The sequence below is a fragment of the Melanerpes formicivorus genome, unplaced genomic scaffold (assembly GCF_026170545.1).
Source record: "Melanerpes formicivorus ecotype bairdi unplaced genomic scaffold, bMelFor1.0.p_v2 SCAF_94, whole genome shotgun sequence".
Taxonomy (NCBI): domain Eukaryota; kingdom Metazoa; phylum Chordata; class Aves; order Piciformes; family Picidae; genus Melanerpes; species Melanerpes formicivorus.
In genome coordinates this window covers 1,010,472-1,029,833 of record NW_027142446.1, presented here as the reverse complement: position 1 = coordinate 1,029,833, position 19,362 = coordinate 1,010,472, and the positions used below count along the sequence as shown (strand labels likewise).

The window sequence follows — 19,362 nt, the reverse complement described above, 5'->3', positions numbered from 1 at the left end:
CCAGTGCCACAGCCCCTTCCATCTCAGCTCTCTCTCCTGTGTGCCACTCTTGAATGTTAAACTCTAGCAGATGTAGGATTGTGGAGCTTCACTCTGCACAGTTCAGCAGAGCTCTTACTCCAGCTGCCATCACCAGCTCCAGGTGCAGCCAGAGCAGGGCACTGAGGGCCAGCACATGTCAGGGTGAATTCAGGAATTGCCATCCCTGTGCCTCCCTGGCAGTGAGGCATTGCTCTCTAGGGAAATCCCACCTCCCACCTGGAAGTCATCAGGTGCCCTCTTGCTGTCTGGGCACCAGAAGTCTGACACACCTTGCTGCCCACGGACCCAGCCACAGAGCAGCTGCACCATTCCATGCCCTGTTACTGGCCCCCTGTGTCCATCAGAAGGGTCCTGAAGACACAGAGGATGACAACCTCTCAAACTACCTCTTTCCTGCTCCCAGCACTTGGGACACAGCGCTGAAGCAGCCCCATGCAGCACTGTGGATGTCTGACTGGGCCATGTGGGAAAGCCTGAGGCTGGCACATCTCTAATAGTGCTATGGCAGAACCAGGGCACCCTTCTCTTCTCATGCTGCCTCATCACTCCCTGGAGCTCTTCCAGGAGTTCTGGGCTTCCCAGTGCAAGAGGGGCTGGGAACCACAGGATACATTCCAGGAGAGGACCACAAAGATACTGAGGGGCCTGGAGCATCTCTGTGAGGAAGAGAGGCTGAGAGCCTGGGGCTGCTGAGCCTGGAGAAGAGCAGCCTGAGAGGGGATCTGCTGAATGCTCAGCAAGAGCTAAAGGGCAGGAGGCATGAGGATGTGGCTGGGCTCATTTCAGTGGTGCCCTGTGACAGGACAAGGGGCAATGAGCACAAACTGGAAGCCAGGAGGTTTCACTGGAACTTAAGGAAGAACTTAGGAACACCACAAGAAATTCTAGGTTTAGAACATCTGTGAGTGTCTGCAGCCAAACCAAACCTTCCTTCACCCCCAGGCCATCAATGAACTGCTGTCCAAGCTGGCCAGTAGACAGCAGGAGAATCCACTTGTCTACATCACACACACCCACACAGTCCTTAGGCTTCCAGAGGCTCTTTCCCTCCTGCTGCCATCACAACACCTGTGTGAGCCAAGCCTCCCCGTGGCTGAGCCTCAGGCAGCAGTGTGGAGCTGAGGGCAGCAGGGCCAGCAGGTGGCTGTAAGAAAGCACACAGGTTTACCCACAGAGAAAGCTTCTCTTTAGCTGAGGAGAGGACATTTCTTAGTTCTGCTTCCCAGACCAGGTTCTCCTTGGGCACTCAGACATACAGTGTCTAGGAATGTATCTGCTAGTTGCTTGCACTGCCAAGTGGGGAAAAAACGTCTATGTTTATTTCCTAGACAGGCACTCCCATCTGACCTTCTCCCCACCCTCCAGTCCTGCTCTGTGCCTCACTGTGATAAGCCTGGTCTGTAGGATCTGATGTTAGTGACTCCCTTTTCAGACTCCCTTGGTCCTGATTGCTTTGGAGTGTTCCAGTGCTGAGGGAAAAAGGTTCTATTGCCCACATCTGTAGTGTTAGCTATTGCCTTTCACCCAGGGCACAAGGTAAGTCCTGACAAGTACTCTTGGTCCTCAGAAGGGAGCAGGAACTGTGCTCTTGTTCCTTGGAGCCAGCAGGTCAGACAGGATCTGATTGCACTGAAGGCACTGAACAGATGGAAAGTCAGTCCTTAGGCAGTCTCCAAAGGTAACCAGCACAGAGCCAAGAATTTGAGTATTGCAAAGACCTTCCTGGTGAGACTGAAGGCAAGGCTTGTATCTCTAATAGCCATATCTGCTGTAGTGCAGAGCTGGGAGGTTGGGCTGCTGTGCTATGTTAAGGTGATCCTGAATGTCTGGTCAGACAGCCAGAGACCTCACTTGGATGCAATAGCTACAGATCTCTCAGGTGGGGCTCAGTGTCACCTAGCATCAACTGTTGCCAGGCAGCCAGCAAACTGTGGCCTGGTTAGCCTGCTGACACTCAGCTTCTTTGGGAAGCTCCAGTTGAAGATGATGCTTCTGTTCTGGTTTTCATTCCCACCAGTCTCTCAGGAAGACACGGGCAAGCCAGACCCTGCTCCTTTCCTGTTGCACAAATTCCAGCACAGTGTGGAGGTCTCTGGAGGAGAGAGAAAGTCCCTCTGGCCAGCCTTGGGAGGCTTTTAGTTGGTCATAGGAAACACTGAAGAGGGTGACAGTTCTGAGGCCCAGGTGTGCTCCCTGTGAACATCTTCAGTCTGTCAGGTGTCACCAAATACCAGTAAACCTCTGGACATATGTTGGGCAGTGGAGAGCTGTCACAGGGTGGAAGTTTTCCAGATGGGCAAGGAACAGAGCAAGAGCAGCACTGTAAGGGTGGAGAGGTGGTGTTCCTGCTGGGGGGCATGCACTGCCCCTGCTGGTGTCTTGACACCCCAATGCAACAGTTCTGCCGTGAAGCCTTAGTTTTGTTTTAACGGTAATATTTCTGTTACTTTGTGTTCCAGGCCCTGATTATATCAAACAAAAATTACAAGAAGGCATGGAGGTAAAAGAGAAATCTGAAGAAAAGGTTCAGGAGAAGCCACCCAGCCCAAAAGAGTCTCCTCACTTCTATCGGAAAGGGACTACCCCCCCGCGGACCCCAGAGCCCAGTCCCAGGCACAGTCCTCCTCCGTCTGCGGAGTCCTCTCCTTCCAAACAGCAGAAAAGGCAAAGCTCCGCCGCTGGGGCAAGACTCAACCAAGACAAAAAGCTCTTAGTCACTGAGAATATAACCCCCACGGTTAACAAGCCTTTGTATTCAAAAGCATCAGCGAAGGAGGAAGTAGCTGCCAAGCAGCAGCCCAAGTTTTCAGCCCATCACAACCCCAGCAGCACAGAGAACGGGGAGCTGCACGGGCACTACCACGGCTACTATGTCAAAACCAATCCAGCAGTGCTTCCACAGATGCTCAGGGAAGAAGATGAATATATCAACCCCTCCCCGTCAGCACCTGCGCGGGTACCAGCCTCACAGAAGCCAAGCCCTGCCAGGGCTGGGGGTAAGCCAGATGCCAAAGAAAACAAACCCGACGCGAAACCCAAGAAGCCGGAGTTTGCTGCGCCAAAGAACCCAGCCCCCAGCCAGCCGCAGGCCGCGCTGGGCAAGCCAGCACACAGCAGCTCGGTGAGTACTGCATGCAGCCCTCCTGTCCAGCCCTGCTGCCCAGCCTCCTGCCCAGCCCTCCTGCCCAGCCCTGCTGCCCAGCCCTGCTGCCCAGCCCTTCTGCCCTGCCCTGCTGCCCAGCCCTCCTGCCCAGCCCTGCTGCCCAGCCCTGCTGCCCAGCCCTCCTGGCCTCAGCCCTCCTGCCCAGCTCTGCTGCCCAGCCCTGCTGCCCAGCCCTCCTGCCCAGCCCTGCTGCCCAGCCCTCCTGCCCAGCCCTCCCGGCCTCAGCCCTCCTGCCCAGCTCTGCTGCCCAGCCCTGCTGCCCAGCCCTCCTGCCCAGCCCTCCCGGCCTCAGCCCTCCTGCCCAGCTCTGCTGCCCAGCCCTGCTGCCCAGCCCTCCTGCCCAGCCCTGCTGCCCAGCCCTCCTGCCCAGCCCTCCTGCCCAGCCCTCCCGGCCTCAGCCCTCCTGCCCAGCTCTGCTGCCCAGCCCTGCTGCCCAGCCCTCCTGCCCAGCCCTGCTACCCAGCCCTCCTGCCCAGCCCTCCCGGCCTCAGCCCTCCTGCCCAGCTCTGCTGCCCAGCCCTCCTGCCCAGCCCTGCTGCCCAGCCCTGCTGCCCAGCCCTCCTGCCCAGCCCTCCTGCCTAGCCCTCCCGCCCCAGCCCTCCCACCGCAGCCCTTCCATATTAGTCTTCACAATATCACCAAGGTTGGAAGAGACCTCAAAGATCATCAAATCCAACCTGTCACCACAGACCTCATGACTAGACCATACTCGAACACCTCCAGGGACGGTGACTCCACCACCTCCCCGGGCAGCCCTCCCGCCCCAGCCCTCCCGCCCCAGCCCTCCTGCCCAGCCCTCCTGCCCAGCCCTCCTGCCTCCTCTGGGAGCTCCGCAGCCTGGAGACGGGCAGAGCTCACTCCCCTCAGCCTCACCTGCCGCAGCCCACCAGACACAGCCCGCTGCAGCAGGCTGCAGGGAGGAGCAGGTGCTCCAGGCCTCTGTGTTACCTTCCTAGAAACTGGGAGGGGACAGGTGGCAGCCAGGCTCTGACAGGCCCATTCCGGCCCCAAACAGCAGTGCTGCTCCCTGCAACTGCCTGGAAGGACGCTGTGGAGAGGCTGGTGCTGGTCTCTTCTCACAGGTGGTCAGCAATGCCCAGGAGGGAGCAGCCTCAGACTGCAACAGGGCAGGTTTAGACTGGACAGCAGGAAAGGTGTTTCCACAGCAGGAGTGGTCAGACACTGCAGTGAGCTGCCCAGGCAGGTGGTTGAGTCACCGACCCTGGGTGTGTTTAGAGGTCATTTAGATGTGCTGCTTGGGGATGTGGTTTAGGGGTGAACTGTGTAGAGCAGGGTGAATGGTTGGACTTGATGGTCCCAGGGGTCTTCTCCAACCTGAATGATTCTGTGGTTCTGGTATGCTGAATGTGTTTGTGCATTTTGGGTGCAGACACACAGCTGTGTTTTCCTCCCCCACAAAGCAACCTTCATTGTACTGCAGAGGCAGGACTGGGACTCCCACTTATTCTTATCCCCAAAGGTCTCATTTTGACTGCTGCTGGTGACAGGCTGCTGGCATGTGGTCTGACCCAGTCCAGACTCATCCCCATTTTCATTTCCTTCTCTGTGTTGAATGTAGGCCCTAAAACCAGGCAATCTGCACCGAAAGAGAAATGAGTTTACCATTGGTACACTGTCCTGTTACAGTGATGGGAAAATGACACTTGCCTCTTCCTCAGGAACTGGAGAAGGAGCTTTAAAGCTGTACATTGCTTGTTGTTCAGAACGAAGAGAGCTATCAATAGTTATGCAGAAAAGGAGAGCTGACTAATCATTTCTATTCCATGTCAGAAGAAAGAGCCAAGCTATCCAATGAAGAATGTCTGCTGATGAGAGGATGAGGGGGAGAATTCCTTCTGGGCCGTTAGAAACTTGGGGAAATGTGCAGTGTAGATGCTAAAGTGAACCTCTAGTGGATAAAGAAGCCTGGATGAATGTGCTGCCCAGGGAGGGGGTGGGGTCACCATCCCTGGAGGTCCCTGGCTGAGGCACTTAGTGCCATGGTCTGGTTGATTAGTTAGGGTTGGGTGGTCGGTTGGACTTGATGATCCTGGAGGTCTCTTTGACCCTGGCTGATTCTGTGATGCTGTGGTTACCATGTTGCCATGGGTTTTGTAGGCATTGGGGTTTTGGAATCATTTTGGCTACTTGAGTAAGATAAGAAAATTGCCAGTGTCATTATTGCTGGGCTGATAAACAGCATGACAAACCTCATGAGAGACAGAGAGCTTAACACTGATCTCAAGCAAAGCAGCTGAATAATTGACACCAGACTACATTGGTGAGGAACTGATAAAGAATGAAGTGCATCAGAAGCAGTGTGGCCAGCAGGTCGAGAGAGCTGAATCTGCCACTCTGCTCTGGTGAGACTCCACCTGGAGTCCTGTGTCCAGCACCGGGGCCCCCAGCACAAGAGAGGAATGGACCTGCTGGAGCGGGTCCAGAGGAGGCCACAAAGATGATAAAGGGCTGAGCAGGTTCTCTATGGAGACAGGCTGGGAGAGTTGGGGCTGTTCAGCTTGGAAAGGAGGAAGCTTAGAGCTGCATTTCAGTATCTGAAGGGGACCTACAGGAAGGCTGGGGAAGGGCTGCTTGAAGGGGCTTGTGGTGGCAGGGCGAGGGAAAATGGTTTGGAAGTGGAGCAGGGCAGAGTTAGGTTGGAGGAAGTTCTGCGCAGTGAGAGTGGTGAGACACTGGAACAGGTTGCCCAGGGAGGTGGTTGAGGCCCCTTCCCTGGAGCCATTCAAGCTCAGCCTGGATGTGTCCCTGGGCAGCCTGATCTAGTTAGAAGTGTCCCTGCTGCCTGCAGGGATTGGAGAAGATGAGCTTCGAGGTCCCTTTCAATCCAATGTAATCTGTGAATCTGTGTGAAAGAACCAACATGCATTGTAAAAGATCTCATCAGTATCCTTGACATCCTCAGGTTTGGCAGGCAGGGTGATCACTTGATTTGCTTTTACACAGTTCTGGATTCTGACAAGGGAGCCACGAGTAGTGCAAAGGATAAATGTCACACTAAAATAAACTGTACCAAACTGACTGATGGTTCCCAAAAGTCATTAGAAGAACATCAGCAAGTTGGTATTGTGCTGCTGAGGTCATGCCTAAAACAGTTCTGCTGCTCTGTTTTATTAACATCCTTATTAATGCCATGTAGAGGACATGGAAGCATCACCCAGGAACTGGACAGAGGGAAGACACAAAGACACAGAGAAGAAGACACAGAGACCAGGAAACGGATAAATGATGAAGGCAACAATTCAGCAATACAAGCTGATCCAAATCACCTGCTAAGGAAGATGCAAGTGTAGTTACTCATGAGCAGCACGGTGTAAGAGGAACATGGAGCTGTTGGAGCAGGGCCAGACGAGGCCATGAGGATGATCAGAGGGCTGGAGAACCTCCCCTGTGGGGACAGGCTGGGAGAACTGGGTTGTTCAGCCTGGAGAAGAGAAGGCCCCAGGGAGCTACATTTCAATATCTGAGGGTGACCTACATGAAGGCTGGAAAGGGACTGTTTAGAAGGGCCTGGGGTGATAGGACAAGGGGCAAAGGCTTTGAGCTGCAAGAGGCCAGATTTAGACTGGAGATATTAAAAAAAAGTCTTTCCAGTGAGGGTGGTGAGAGACTGGCACAGGCTGCCCAGGGAGGCTCTGGATGCCCCCTCCTTGGAGCTGTTGAAGGCCAGGATGGATAAGGCCTTCAGCAACCTGGTCTAGTGGCAGATGTCCCTGCCTGTGACAGAGGAGTTGGAAGTGGATGATCTTTAAGGTCTCTTTCAACCCAACCCATCCTGTGAACCTATGAATCACAGCAAAGTTTAAGATTGTTCATTGGAAGACATTTAATAGAGCCTGGCCTTGCAGGACTGGGACTGGGAAAGGTTTGGTGGGTCAGGAGCCAGAGAGGCAGCTGAGCATGAGCTCCCAGCCTGCTGCTGTTGTCCAGAGCTGTTCATATAATCCTTAGATTTATCAACAGGAAAGATTAAGCAAGAGTCCCCGGGAGCCTGTTTGATCTGGGTTTGGCACTGGTGCAGCCACTCTGGAATACAGCAGAGCACACATAAATCAGGGATTTAAAATGGAAAAACAGCCCTGAGGAAAGCCCCTTCAGGAGCTGCAAGAGTGATGAAAACCTATCTTAGAGACAAAGGTTGAAGGCAAAGCCCTGGCAAATGAACTCCCCTCCTGGGAGTACACTTTGTTAGAACAGCTGCCCAAGCTACCAGGAGAATGTGCGAGATCCCACAGCTGGGCAGATTTGGATTGGTCTGAGCTGCTTTTAATGGCCTTAGTTGCATGCCCCAGAAGCTTTCAGACAGTGAGGTTTGGGAGCTGTCACTGAAGGGTTTGCCAAGGAGCATTTCCCCAGGAGCTATCCTCTGGTCCTGCAGGCAGCTCCTGTCCTGCTTTGTGCAGATCAGAGCAGGCGGTCACGGCGGGTTTGTAATCTGCAGATCTGCATCACAGCTGATAGCAGCCCTTTGACCTCTCAGATCTCACAGACTGCACTCTAGCAAGGGTAACACAAAGCTCCCAGCTTGCTCAGTGCTGACTGAGCAGGCACAGCGCTGGGCAGAATCAGTGGCTAGACATAGTCCTCATTTTTCCTCTGTGCCATGGTCTTTGCTGTAAGAAACCAAGCAGGGCAGCTAAGCAGCAGCTGGTTGACCTTTTAGAGTCATCAGGGGGCTGCAAGCACACATAGCCTGTTACTAGGAAAGGTGAAAAGGGGATGAGATACTGGCCATTGGCTGCTGCTTGCTGACTGGTGCTCCAGAGCCTCTGGGAGCTGTCCCTCTGCTTCACTTGGAGCACCTCTGAAGGCATTATTCTTCTTAGCAGCATTTCAGGGAGGAGGAAATGTAGAGTTTAGGAACTTGGTTTGAACACAATGCCAGTCTAAGCTGCAGGCAGGTGTATGGCCTTGAGCACCCCCAGGGAGGGGGCATCCACAACCTCCCTGGGCAGCCTGTTCCAGTGTCTCACCGCCCTCACTGTCAAGAATTTCTTCCTGATCTCCAGTCTGAATCTGCCCTCTTGCAGCTCAAGGCTGTTGCCCTTCCCCCTGGCACTACAAGCCTCTGTAACAAGATCTTAACTAAAAGTTTACAAATGTGTTTGTTAAAGAATATAAAGGGAAAAGGACTCTCCAGCTCCTGAAAAGAGAGTGGGAAAGAGGGGTTTGGCATGCAACATTTCATCTGAGTCATTCCTTCAGCACTTCCACTGGAGTCTCCAGAGGTGCTGTATGGAATTGTGCTGTGCTTTCTCCATGTTCTCAGAGCCAATGCATTAGGAATATAGAGCCAGGGTGGCCCATTTTCAGTTCTTCCTTCCACCTCTCCAGACCCAAGCCATTTCTCACATGGGAATGAAAGACCAACCTTCCTTTGGATTGGGAACTTGGACCAACTTTATTTACAGGCAAGCCTGCAGCAGCTGTTGCAGCGATCAGGGTCATGTTTCATGTTTTCTGTGAATCTGTTACATCCTTGAGAACCTTGCTGGAGATCATCTGTGCAGTGAGTCACTTTCAGGAAGGGTTCTGACTCTCTAGATGTTCCCATTTCTGGCACTGGACTTGAACAGTATCATCACATACTTCTTCTGTCATGTATATGAATGTCCTTCTCCATCCACTCATTTTCCAGTGTTCAAAGTCTGAAATCATTTCAGAGCCTGCAAGAGTCATAACTTTAGCAAGGACTGGATAAAACAGGGACACAAAGTCACCTTTCATCACCTGCCTGTTTGCAGGCATTGACCCTACTACCTGAGGGGGCAATCAGCCTTTTTTCACTCTGACTTGAGCATCATCTTTTTGGAGTCATAGAAGCACAGAATCTCTACCAGCACTGGTGCCAGCCCATGTCCCTCAACACCACAGTCTCTGCTTCTTTCAGACACCTCCAGGCTGCTTTTTGCCCCAGGGGGAAGTGTGCACAGAGCCAGATGACCACAAAGCAGTGCTGACTTGTTTCTCATTGCTCCTTAGCAGCCTCTAGTTCCAGTATCAGCTGGCAGCCTGCTGTCCCATTTGAGTGTCACCTCGTTTGAGATTGGCTTGGACTGGGGGGAAAAGTAGGAGTGAATGGCAGGAAAATACAGTAGTAGAGCAGGATCATAGAATTGCTTGGCTTGGAGCAGCCCCCAGCAGCATTTCCTGATCCACTCAGGAAAATGATCAGTGTTTGTGGAGCCTGTGGTTACTGTGCAGGAAGCTACTGCCCCTTTAGTAGACACCTGTGATCAATACCATAAACAAGACTCTTGCGCCCTGCAAGGGCCTAAGATAGCAAAAGCTAAAATTAGTCTGAACAGCTCAGGAGTGACCAGAGCAGGTGCTCTAAGGAAACTGCAGTAGAAAAATTCCAGTCCTGCTTAAAAACTGCCTTTCAGCTTCTAGCAAGTGGGACATGTAGGTAGTTAGACACACAACCACACAATGTCTTCATTTAGGGAGGGAGAACCACAGCATGGTGACAGTTGGAAACGACCTCTGGCCATCATCTAGTCCAAGATCCCTGCTACAGCAGGGTCACCTGGAGCAGGTCATGCAGGAACACATCCAGGCAGGTCTTGAAAGTCTCCAGAGAAGGAGACTCCACAGCCTCTCTGGGCAGCCTGCTCCAGGGCTCCAGCACCCTCACAGGAGAGAAGCTCAGATGGAACCTCCTCAGTTCTGGTTTGTTCCTGCTGCCCCTTGTCTTCTCACTGGGTACTACTGAAAAGAGCCTGGCCCCATCCTCTTGACCTCTACCCTTCAGGTATTCATAAGCATTAAGAAATCCCCCTTTAGGCTGCTCTTCTCCAGTCTGAAGAGCCCCAGGCCTCTGCTCATAGGATAGATGCCTCTCAGGTCTGTTCTCTGTCCCCAGGTGTCTCCTACTCCCTGGGCCATGGTGGCTCACTTCCAGCAAGAAGGAAGGGGCATGGTGCCACTTCTGTTCTGTGACCCAGTGGTCAAAACCTCCCACTGGCCAGTGGGAGCTTGTTATTCCAAATCCCTTTGATGAAGGTGACCTTAAACCTAGCCCTCAGTGTCCCAGTGGCCATGTGAGGTGTCCTGCCACTCAGCACAGTGTGGCTGCTGCTGCCCACACCCTGTGGCAGCCTCCAGCTAACATCCCGGTGGTGCCCCTGGCTGTGTGCACTGAACGCCCAGCTACTCGGGGGCTGAGCAGCTGCCTCTGCAGAGGTGCAGGGGGAACTTTGTGGCCTTTATGGACAGAGGTGCAGACGGGCCTCAGATTCCCCAGAGGTTTCAGGAGCGTTTGGCAGAACATACTTTGGGACTTAGTCAAGAACTTAGCAGTCCATGTCTCACCTGCCATCCTAACTGCTGCCTGGAGGTGTGTGCTGCTTGAAGGTGTTTCATGAGACACTTTCAGGATGAGAGCATGTGAGTGCTTAGCTGCTGAGCCAGCAGTATGGCCAGGTGGCCAAGGACACCAGCATCCTGGCCCCAGTCAGCAGTAGTGTGGCCAGCAGGAGTAGGGCAGGGATTGTCCCCCTGTACTCAGCACTGGTGAGGTCACACCTCAAGTGCTGTGTCCATTGTGTAAGAAGGATATTTAGGTGCTGGAGCAGGGCCAGAGAAGGGTAAGGAAGCTGGTGAGGGGCTTGGAGAGCAGGTCTGGTGAGGAGAGGCTGAGGGAACTGGGATTGTTTAGCCTGGAGGAGAGTACTGAGAGGAGACCTCTTTGCTCTCTACAGCTCCCTGGAAGGAGGTGGGAGCAAGGCCAGTGTTGGCCTCTTCTTCCTAGTAACTAAGGACATAACAAGAGGAAATGGCCTCAAGCTGCACCTTAATGATCCTGATACAATCAGGACAGAAGTGCTGTTGAGCAGGTTCCCAGGTACACTGCTGCAGCAGATTCCCCATAGCAAGCTCTTCCACCTGAGCTTTCCAGCAGTCACACAGCTAATGCAAGCACTGTCTGGGAGCACCATGAGCTTCTGCAAGGCATGCCTCCTGTGGAAAGTGACCAGAGTGATGTTCTCCCTAATGAAATCTAGACCACCTTATGCAAGCCAGTGCTCCTTATGCAGCCCAGGGTTTTTAGTGGGCTTCTTTGGATTTAGGAAAGTATTCTCTGAGTGCAGAGTTTTCCTGCTTCTGCAGTAAAGGTGCAGCCTTAGAATATAAAACATACTAATTGTTGTCAGAGTCTGGGGGGTAAACCAAATACATTGAGGAGAACAGAAGAGTTGAGAGTTTCCACCTATTCAAGACATTATTTCAAGCTGCTCATTAGAAAGCCTCCATGATTAAAAAGTTTCTTCCCTGGAGTCCTGTGTCCAGCTCTGGGGCCTCCAACACAAGAAAGACTTGGATCTGCCGGAGTGGGTCCAGAGGAGGCCACAAAGATGCTCAGAGAGCCTGGGGCACCTCTGCTGTACAGACAGGCTGAAAGAATTGGGTCTGTTCAGCCTGGAGAAGAGAAGGCTCCAGGCAGGCCTTAGAGCTGCATTTCAGTGTCTGAAGGGGACTGCAGGAAGGCTGGGGAGGGACTGTCTAGAGGGGCCTGTGGGGATAGGGTGAGGGACGATGGTTTGAACCTGGAGCAGGGGAGGTTTTGGTTTGACACCAGGAGGAGGTTCTTTACAATGAGAGTGGTGAAATACAGGAACAGGCTGCCCAGAGAGATGGTGGAGGCCCCATCCCTGGAGACATTCAAGATTAGACTTAATGTGACCCTGTACAGCCTGTCCAGATGACCCTTGATGGTCCCTATGCAATCTGTGACACTGAAAGCTTTGCTCTCTTGCTTCACAGGCAGATCAAAATGATCTGATGGTTGTGTATTCTAACCAAGTTTTACTCTAGCTAGGAAGGGAGGGAGTATTAGAGGACACAGTCTCAAGCTGTGCCAGGGGAAGTTTAGGCTGGAGGTGAAGAGAAAGTTCTTCCCAGCAAGAGAGATTGGCCATTGGAATGTGCTGCCCAGGGAGGTGGTGGAGTCACCATCCCTGGAGGTGTTCAAGAGGGGATTGGATGTGGCACTTGGTGCCATGGTCTAGTCATGAGGTCTGTGGTGACAGGTTGGACTTGGTGATCTTTGAGGTCTCTTCCAGCCTTGGTGATACTGTGATAAGAATAGGAGTTTAGATTTAGGTTGGATATGAGAGGAAACTTACTCACTGCAAGGGTTCTTAACCACTGGAACAGCTGCCCCAGGGATGTGGTTGAATCCCTGTGCTTGGATGCATTTCAAAGAGGCAGAGGTGTGGTGCTGAGCCCTGGTAGAGTTAGAGAATGGTTGGATCGTCAATGATGATCTTCATGGCCTTTCCCAACCAAAATGACTTTGTGCTTCTCCTCTGACCTTTCATTTCCTCAGTGCACAGGTCGGGAAGACAAGTGTCAGAGTGAACCAAAGGCAGTTTGATTTTTGCAGGTGTAAAGTGGTTTTTAGTCTGTAATGGAAGCATTGCCAGGTGTGCTGGTGCAGCAGGATCTCCTCCTTTTCCCTTTGGCTCATCCATAAACCAGTCTGCTTTGCATAAAACACATTGTCCTGTCTGCTTTGAAAGGGGTTGGAACTGGAGGAGGACCATGCTGCCAGGATGAAGAGCAGCACTCCTGCTGTCCTACAGCAGCTCACATTCTTGGGTTTTATTTTCAGCTGATCCTGTTCCATGCTGCTGGGGCTGCTTTCACATCTCAGTTGGCTCAGGTCAGGGGGGTTAAGAACAGTGCCACACTCTGCTCTCACCTGCACTTACCCAGCTCCTTCTCACACAGGTGAGACCCAGCTCAGCTGAAATCCAGGGGCAGTGGCTGTGTTTCAGGACTGCAGTCTATAGGTAGCCCTTCAGAGCAAGGTGTAAGCTGGCAGGGACGGTGGTGCAAGCTGGCAGGGATGGTGGTGCAAGCTGGCAGGGACGGTGGTGCAAGCTGGCAGGGACGGTGGTGCCAGGTCACGCTCACTGCTGCGCAGCCTGTGGGAGGCTGCATCCACTCTGACATCTCTGTTTTGTTTGCAGGGCCCTAACTCAGTCCTGATCGCCCTGGTGATGCTGTTGAACATTGGCTTAGCCATTCTGTTTGTCCACTTTCTGACTTGATTGGCATTAGGAAAGGTAAGAAAGGTCTCTTTTTCCTCTCAAACCACCAGCTCCACCCCACCTCACACCGTAAAAGGTTTCATTTCCTCCCATCCTGTTAACCTTCCCTCCTTTAATTGTAGCTGTGGCTGAAGGTGGCTGAAGGCAGTTGTTTAACGGTGTAACTGTTCTGACCCTTCAGTGAAGTCATCACAGCTAGTGGTGTTAGCCCACAGTTCTCTGCAGTTGTGTCATCAGCCTTTTAAATGGCTCCTGTCTTGCTCAGCCACAGGCAAGGAGGCTTGGAATCGGGATGGGATGCGAGAGAGAGCAAACTTGGAAACTTCAGCCAGGGGCCCGGCTCAGTTTCTCTGCTTTGGGGTCCTCTGCGAGCTGAAGCAAGCAGCCGTGCTGGAAGGCAACCAAAGCAACCTGCTGAAGCGGCCCCGCCAGCGGCGCGCCTTGGCTCCTCCATCTGTCCCTGCAGGGTGACCAGGGTGGAAACGCACGGAGCTGCACTTTTGGTTGATGGAAGCTAACAGCTGCCTTACTATTTTACTGTCTGATGTGTGTGGTGGGGAGATGGGAGGAGGACTGCCAGAGGAATGTGCTCAGAGGACCCTGTTGCTGTGGAAGCGATTCCAGCGCCCGCTCCGATCTCGTTAGAAGAAATAGCAGCAGCAGTCACCAGGCTGATCCCATTACCTTCTGCTTTTAACATCCTGCGGTGCTCGGGGAGCTCGAGTTTCATTTGCCTGTGCATGATTCTGTTTGGTCCTTGTTGATGACATTTGATGTATAGCCATAACGTAGTGTCTAGGCCAGCCTGGAGAGAGCCACCGCTTCTGCCTAGCCGCAGGAGCAGAGAGCAGGATGAAATTCTTCACCTGGTGCTCCTGAACCTGCACAGCCATTTTGCTTCGAGGCTCAGTGAGTGCCATGCCATGACTGTGGTGCCCTCCTGCAAGTGCTCAGATGCCAATAGCCAGCACAAGTTCCCATGAGAAAGGAGTCAGAATCTTCAGTTGGTATCAGCACATCCTAAGTGAGAGGTGGGATATCAGAACAAGCCAAGGGAGATGAGAGACAGGCTTTGCATGAGGATGTTTGCTCTTTTTCCCCCTTCCTTCTTTGATTTATTTTCTTTTTCTTATTTTTTCCTTTTCCTTTTCCTTTTCCTTTTCCTTTTCCTTTTCCTTTTCCTTTTCCTTTTCCTTTTCCTTTTCCTTTTCCTTTTCCTTTTCCTTTTCCTTTTCCTTTTCCTTTTCCTTTTCCTTTTCCTTTTCCTTTTTCTTTTTTCTCTTTCTCTTTCTCTTTCTCTTTCTCTTTCTCTTTCTCTTTCTCTTTCTCTTTCTCTCTTCTCTTTCTCTTTCTCTTTCTCTTTCCCTTTCCCTTTCCCTTTCCCTTTCCCTTTCCCTTTCCCTTTCTCTTTCTTTTTCCCTCTTTTATTTTTCTCCTTTTTTACTTTCATGTTTTTCTTTTTGTCATCTTTCTTTCTTTTTTCCCCATTTTTTCTTTATTTTTCCTCCTTCCCCCCCTCCCTTTTATTTCTTTTTGAAGTCTGGTGCTGTGGTAATTTGTGATTTGAGTTTCAGCACTGAGGTACTTTGCAGCCAAGCGCTGCCTGGGAGCTCCTGGACGCCACTGGCAGTGAAGCTGCTGCTCACCAGCAAGGCTCCCCCGCTGGAGGTACTAGATCTGCGCTGCATCCGTTCAGGCACAGCGTTCAGAGCCCTTCGTGGCTGGTTATTGGTTCGATGCCTCCAGTGTCTTTAAAGCCCATTTATCATTTTGCCTCAGCATTAAAGGAAAGCCTCAGTTTTTTATTTTTGGGGAGTTGTTTTGTTGGTTGTTTTTCCCTCTGGGAAGTTTCCCTGAATCGTTCCCCAGCCCTTGGCCCCAGCGGTGTGCCCTGGTTCCTTCCCCGTGCCGCTGCGCCGCAGCTCTTGCCCTCTCTATTAACCCAGAGCATGCTTTCTTGACTGAGAAACACGTGGTGTGGCCGTTTGGCAAGTGAATACTTTCAAGCTGCATCAAGCAAAGGGCTTGTGTTACGGTTTCTTTTATCTCTGTTAGACAAATCTTTCATACAGTAGAGTTTTTTGAACCTGTTTGTGACCTTTCTCTGTGTTTGCATGGTTTACTGGGCAGCGCTTCTCCGGCGGCCCAGGAGCTACCTTTTGCTGCAGCACCTTCACGCTAAGGTAGGGTCTGAGCTGAGCAGCTCCCGGCAGGGCAGTGACACCCGTGGTGGGTTTTACAGGAGCGTGTGGAGAATCCTGTGTGTGGAGGAAGAAGGAAGCAGGAGGAGAGCAGAGGAAAAAGGACACTTGTGTATTTATTTTTAATACGAAATAAAAGGTTTAAAAAAAAAAAAGTTTCAAAACCCCACAAAGTTGCAGTGGTGTTTTACATGTAGGAACAGGCATTTCTAAAGAAGAACTGAACTTTTAAAAGTTGCTGTGTGAGCCTTGATGCCGTGGACAAAAGAGTCCAGCAGTGGAAATCGTCCCCCCCCCTCCCGCCCCCCTCCTGGTCTCCCTCCCCGGAGCGGTGATTTTGTACCTGGCACCTATTGAGTTCCTGTCAATGTTTATTTAAACACTCTGGAGAGAATGGGTAACAAAAGCTTCTGAAGATGTTTCTAAATCTCAGCCTGTTAGTACCATTTCTAAAGATGTCTGATTTCTAAGCTTTTTTAAGAGGAAGCTCATACAAAATGTGGGTATTTTTCTAACCTGTGCACAGAGGCTATTTATACCTGGTTGTTCTACTGTACACTACATTTTGGACAGCACAACCCAGGCCTGCCGAGGCTCTTCGACATCGTCACTTTGTCTATTGGAAGTTCCTTGCTGTCAAAGAATGAATGAACTCTTTCTCTATCAGTCTCTCTCTTTATAACCCAAAATGTACAAGGTACAGTTTGCACAACTGTATTGCTCTAATAAAAATGAGTTCGTTATTACCGGAGGTGCAGCCTCGTTTCTCGCTCTTCGAGGATCCCTTTGGTCGCTCTCTGCAAGTTCTGTTTCTAAGGAATTCAATAAACAGGGAGCAAAGCAGGAACATGGGTGAAGTCCTGGCCCCTTTGAAAGCCTTGTGAATCACTGAATTGTTTGGGTTGGAACTGAGCACCAAGATCAACCATCAGCCCAACTCCACCCTGGCCATCAAACCATGTCCCCAGGTGCCATGGCCACACCTTTCTTCAACACCTCCAGGGGTGAGGACTCCGACACCTCCTGGGCAGCCTGTGCCAATCCCTGACCACTCTTGCAGCAAAGACATTCTTCCTACTCTCCAACCTAACCCTCCCCTGACACAATTTCAGGCCATTTCTCTCCTTCTATTACTTGATGCTATGGAGGAGAGACCAACCCCCTCCTGGCTCCAACTTCCTTTCAGGGAGCTGTAGAGCGCAATGAGGTCTCCCCTCAGCCTCCCCTTCCCCAGACTAAACAACCTGAGTTCCCTCAGCTGCTCCTCCCCAGCCCTGCTCTCCAGACCCTTCACCAGCTTGGTTGCCTTTCTCTTGACACGCTGCAGCACCTCAATGTCCTTCTTGAAGTGAGGGCAATGCAACTTACTTCTCCTGTATTTGCTCCAGCCTAGACACTGATAACTGCACTTTAGTGCAGTGAGGTTTTTTTCCTCAGGCAAAGTCCTTCTATTAAAAGGTTTCCTATGAAAAGCTCTTTTAAGACACAGTTGTGCACTATGAACAGGTTCCGACGATAACCTGGATGCAGAGTAAAAGTTGGCAGGAATGCTCTGCACATTGAGCTACACCAACACTCTGAGTTACTAAGAGAGTAGCTTCCCTATTATTAACAAAACGTGGGTGCTGGTAGCAGCTGAATGGCTTTACTCGTAGCTCATTTGAGCCTTTTCGTCAGGGAGCAAGTTCTACGTAAGGTTGTCCTGTGGAAATGGAATTCACTGAACAAAGCCAATGAGGGGAAGGGAGATGAAATGTGCCTGTCAGATGGAGTCAGCTGCCCATGTTCTCATTTAATATTCACAGAAATGGAGAAAAATGGAAATTCTGTGAAGTCTGAGCAGGAATCTGCTCAGGTAGACTCGAGGTGAGGAGGAAGTTCTTCACCGAGCGAGTCGTTCGTCATTGGAACGGGTTGCCCAGGGAGGTGGTGGAGTCGCCATCCCTGGAGGTGTTCAAGAGGAGATTGGATGTGGCACTTGGTGCCATGGTCTAGTCATGGGGTCTGTGTTGATAGGTTGGACTCGATGATCCTCGAGGTCCTCTCCAACCTAAGTGATACTGTGATACTGTGATCTGTGTACGGCAACATGCCAGACCCTCTGCAGGCCCCAGGCAGCCTGGTCCAGTGCCTCAACACCCTTTATGGGGAGGAATTTCTTCCTCACATCTAAATCCAGCTTCTTCCAGTCTGAAGCCATCACCCCTCAGCCTTTGTCAAAAGTTCCTCTCCAGCTCTCCTGTAACCTCCTTCAAATACTGAAAGGCTGCTAGAAGGTCTCTTTGGAGCCTTCTCTTCTCCAGGCTGAACAACTCTCTCAGTCTGTCCCCTTAGGGGAGATTCTCCAGCCCTCTGATCATCCTCATGGCCTTCTCTGCACCCAATCCAACAGTTCCATGGTTTTCTTGCATTGGGGGCTCCAGAGATGGCCACAGGACTCCAGGTGGGGTCTCAGCAGAGGGGCAGAATCCCCTCCCTCCACCTGCTGCCCACACTGCTGGGGGCACAGCCCAGGACAGGGTTGATTTCTGGGCTGACAGCAACCTTTGCTGGCTCATGTTGAACTTCTCATCACCCAGCACCCCCAAGTCCTTGTCCTCAGCACTGCTCTCTATCCATTCTCTGCCCACCTTGGATTTGTGCTTGGGATCGTCCTGACCCAGCTGCAGGACCTTGCACCTGGCCTTGTTGAGCTCCATGAGGCTGGCTTGGGCCCAGCTCTGCATCCTGTCCAGCTCCCTCTGGATGGCATCCCCTCCCTTCACACAGCATGGTATACAGTCAAAGACTAGAATTCCAAGGGTTGCCTTTCACCATAATAATTGTGCCTGTCAGTCCATGGCAGCAGCTGAGTTCCTCTGAGTTGCACAGATGAATCTGAGAGAGGAGAGGTGTCCTCCTGGAACTTCCAAATTGGATTCACTGAGCAGCAGCTTGTCAGAGCCACTGTGTTAGACCACAGAAGACAGACTCAGGGTGCTCAAGAATGGCTGCCCATATTTAAACTTCTTATTCTACACAAGACCTGAGTTTAAACACTTCCCAGCTCCTGAACAGCTCACATTTGCTATTCAAAGCTGCTGACAGGGAGGGGCAGGAGGAAGACAAGTGTTAGGCTGGACACTGCCACCTGTGGAGATGCTTTGTCTGGCCTACAAATATGCCAGGGGTTGGAATTGGGATCAGTTGTTTGGGGGATTTCAGACAGAACCCAACCGCAGGTCTGATCCCCAGAGCACAGAGCTTGGACTGGGAGTGCTGCTGAGGAAGGAGGGGGAGGGCTTGGTTCGTCAGGCTGCAGGAGCTGTGGGTTAATTAAACCATTACATTCTGTACCCCTGGAGCAGTGTCACTGCTGCACTGAGCACTGCAGTTTCACTGCATTCAGGCCATGTTCCACAGCATACCTCTGGAATGCCATCCTCTAAGATAATGGTGCTTAATTGCTTACTCATTTTTAGCTGCAAAGAGCTTTGAGCAGGTTTCAGCGAGTCTGTAGCTGCCTTCCCTTCGCACAGTGACAGGCCTAGATTTTGTTTAGGCCACTGGTGAGGAAGTCAGGGAAGGATGGGATCAGCTGCCATGGAAACAATGAGAGCACTAGCAGCAGTTCATAGGGGCTGGGACTGAAAAAGACATTCTGCAAAGGGAAGGTAACTGGTGAGATGCTGACAACCCAGCAGATGGCTTCTGTGCATCCCCGCCATGGCAAGGCAGCACATTCTGGGCAAGGACTGCAGCAAGGCCATGCTCCCTGATACCCAGCAGCACAGGCACGGCCAACAGGGCTGGAAAAGGAGCAAGGACATAGAGGTGTGCTGAAATCAAACCCAAGAGAGTAGGAAAGTCAATGAGGCTGGTGAAGGGTGTGGAGAACAGG

The 19,362-nt window shown here is 51.8% G+C and overlaps 1 protein-coding gene across 2 annotated transcripts in view; it reads left to right on the top strand.

Moving 5' to 3' along the window:
- Positions 1-16,233, top strand: part of JPH1 (junctophilin 1) — an 86,835-nt gene extending 70,602 nt beyond the window's left edge. Inside the window, exons 4-6 of one of the 2 annotated variants that reach the window (XM_068165864.1) lie at positions 2,502-3,163; positions 13,201-13,296; positions 13,547-16,233. In XM_068165864.1, coding sequence (XP_068021965.1) covers positions 2,502-3,163; positions 13,201-13,281 — 743 coding nt within the window. In that variant the 3' untranslated portion in view covers positions 13,282-13,296; positions 13,547-16,233. Of the gene's footprint in view, positions 1-2,501; positions 3,164-13,200; positions 13,297-13,403 lie in introns of both variants that reach the window. The other variant, XM_068165866.1, reaches the window with a different exon arrangement.
- Positions 16,234-19,362: the final 3,129 nt, after the last annotated feature.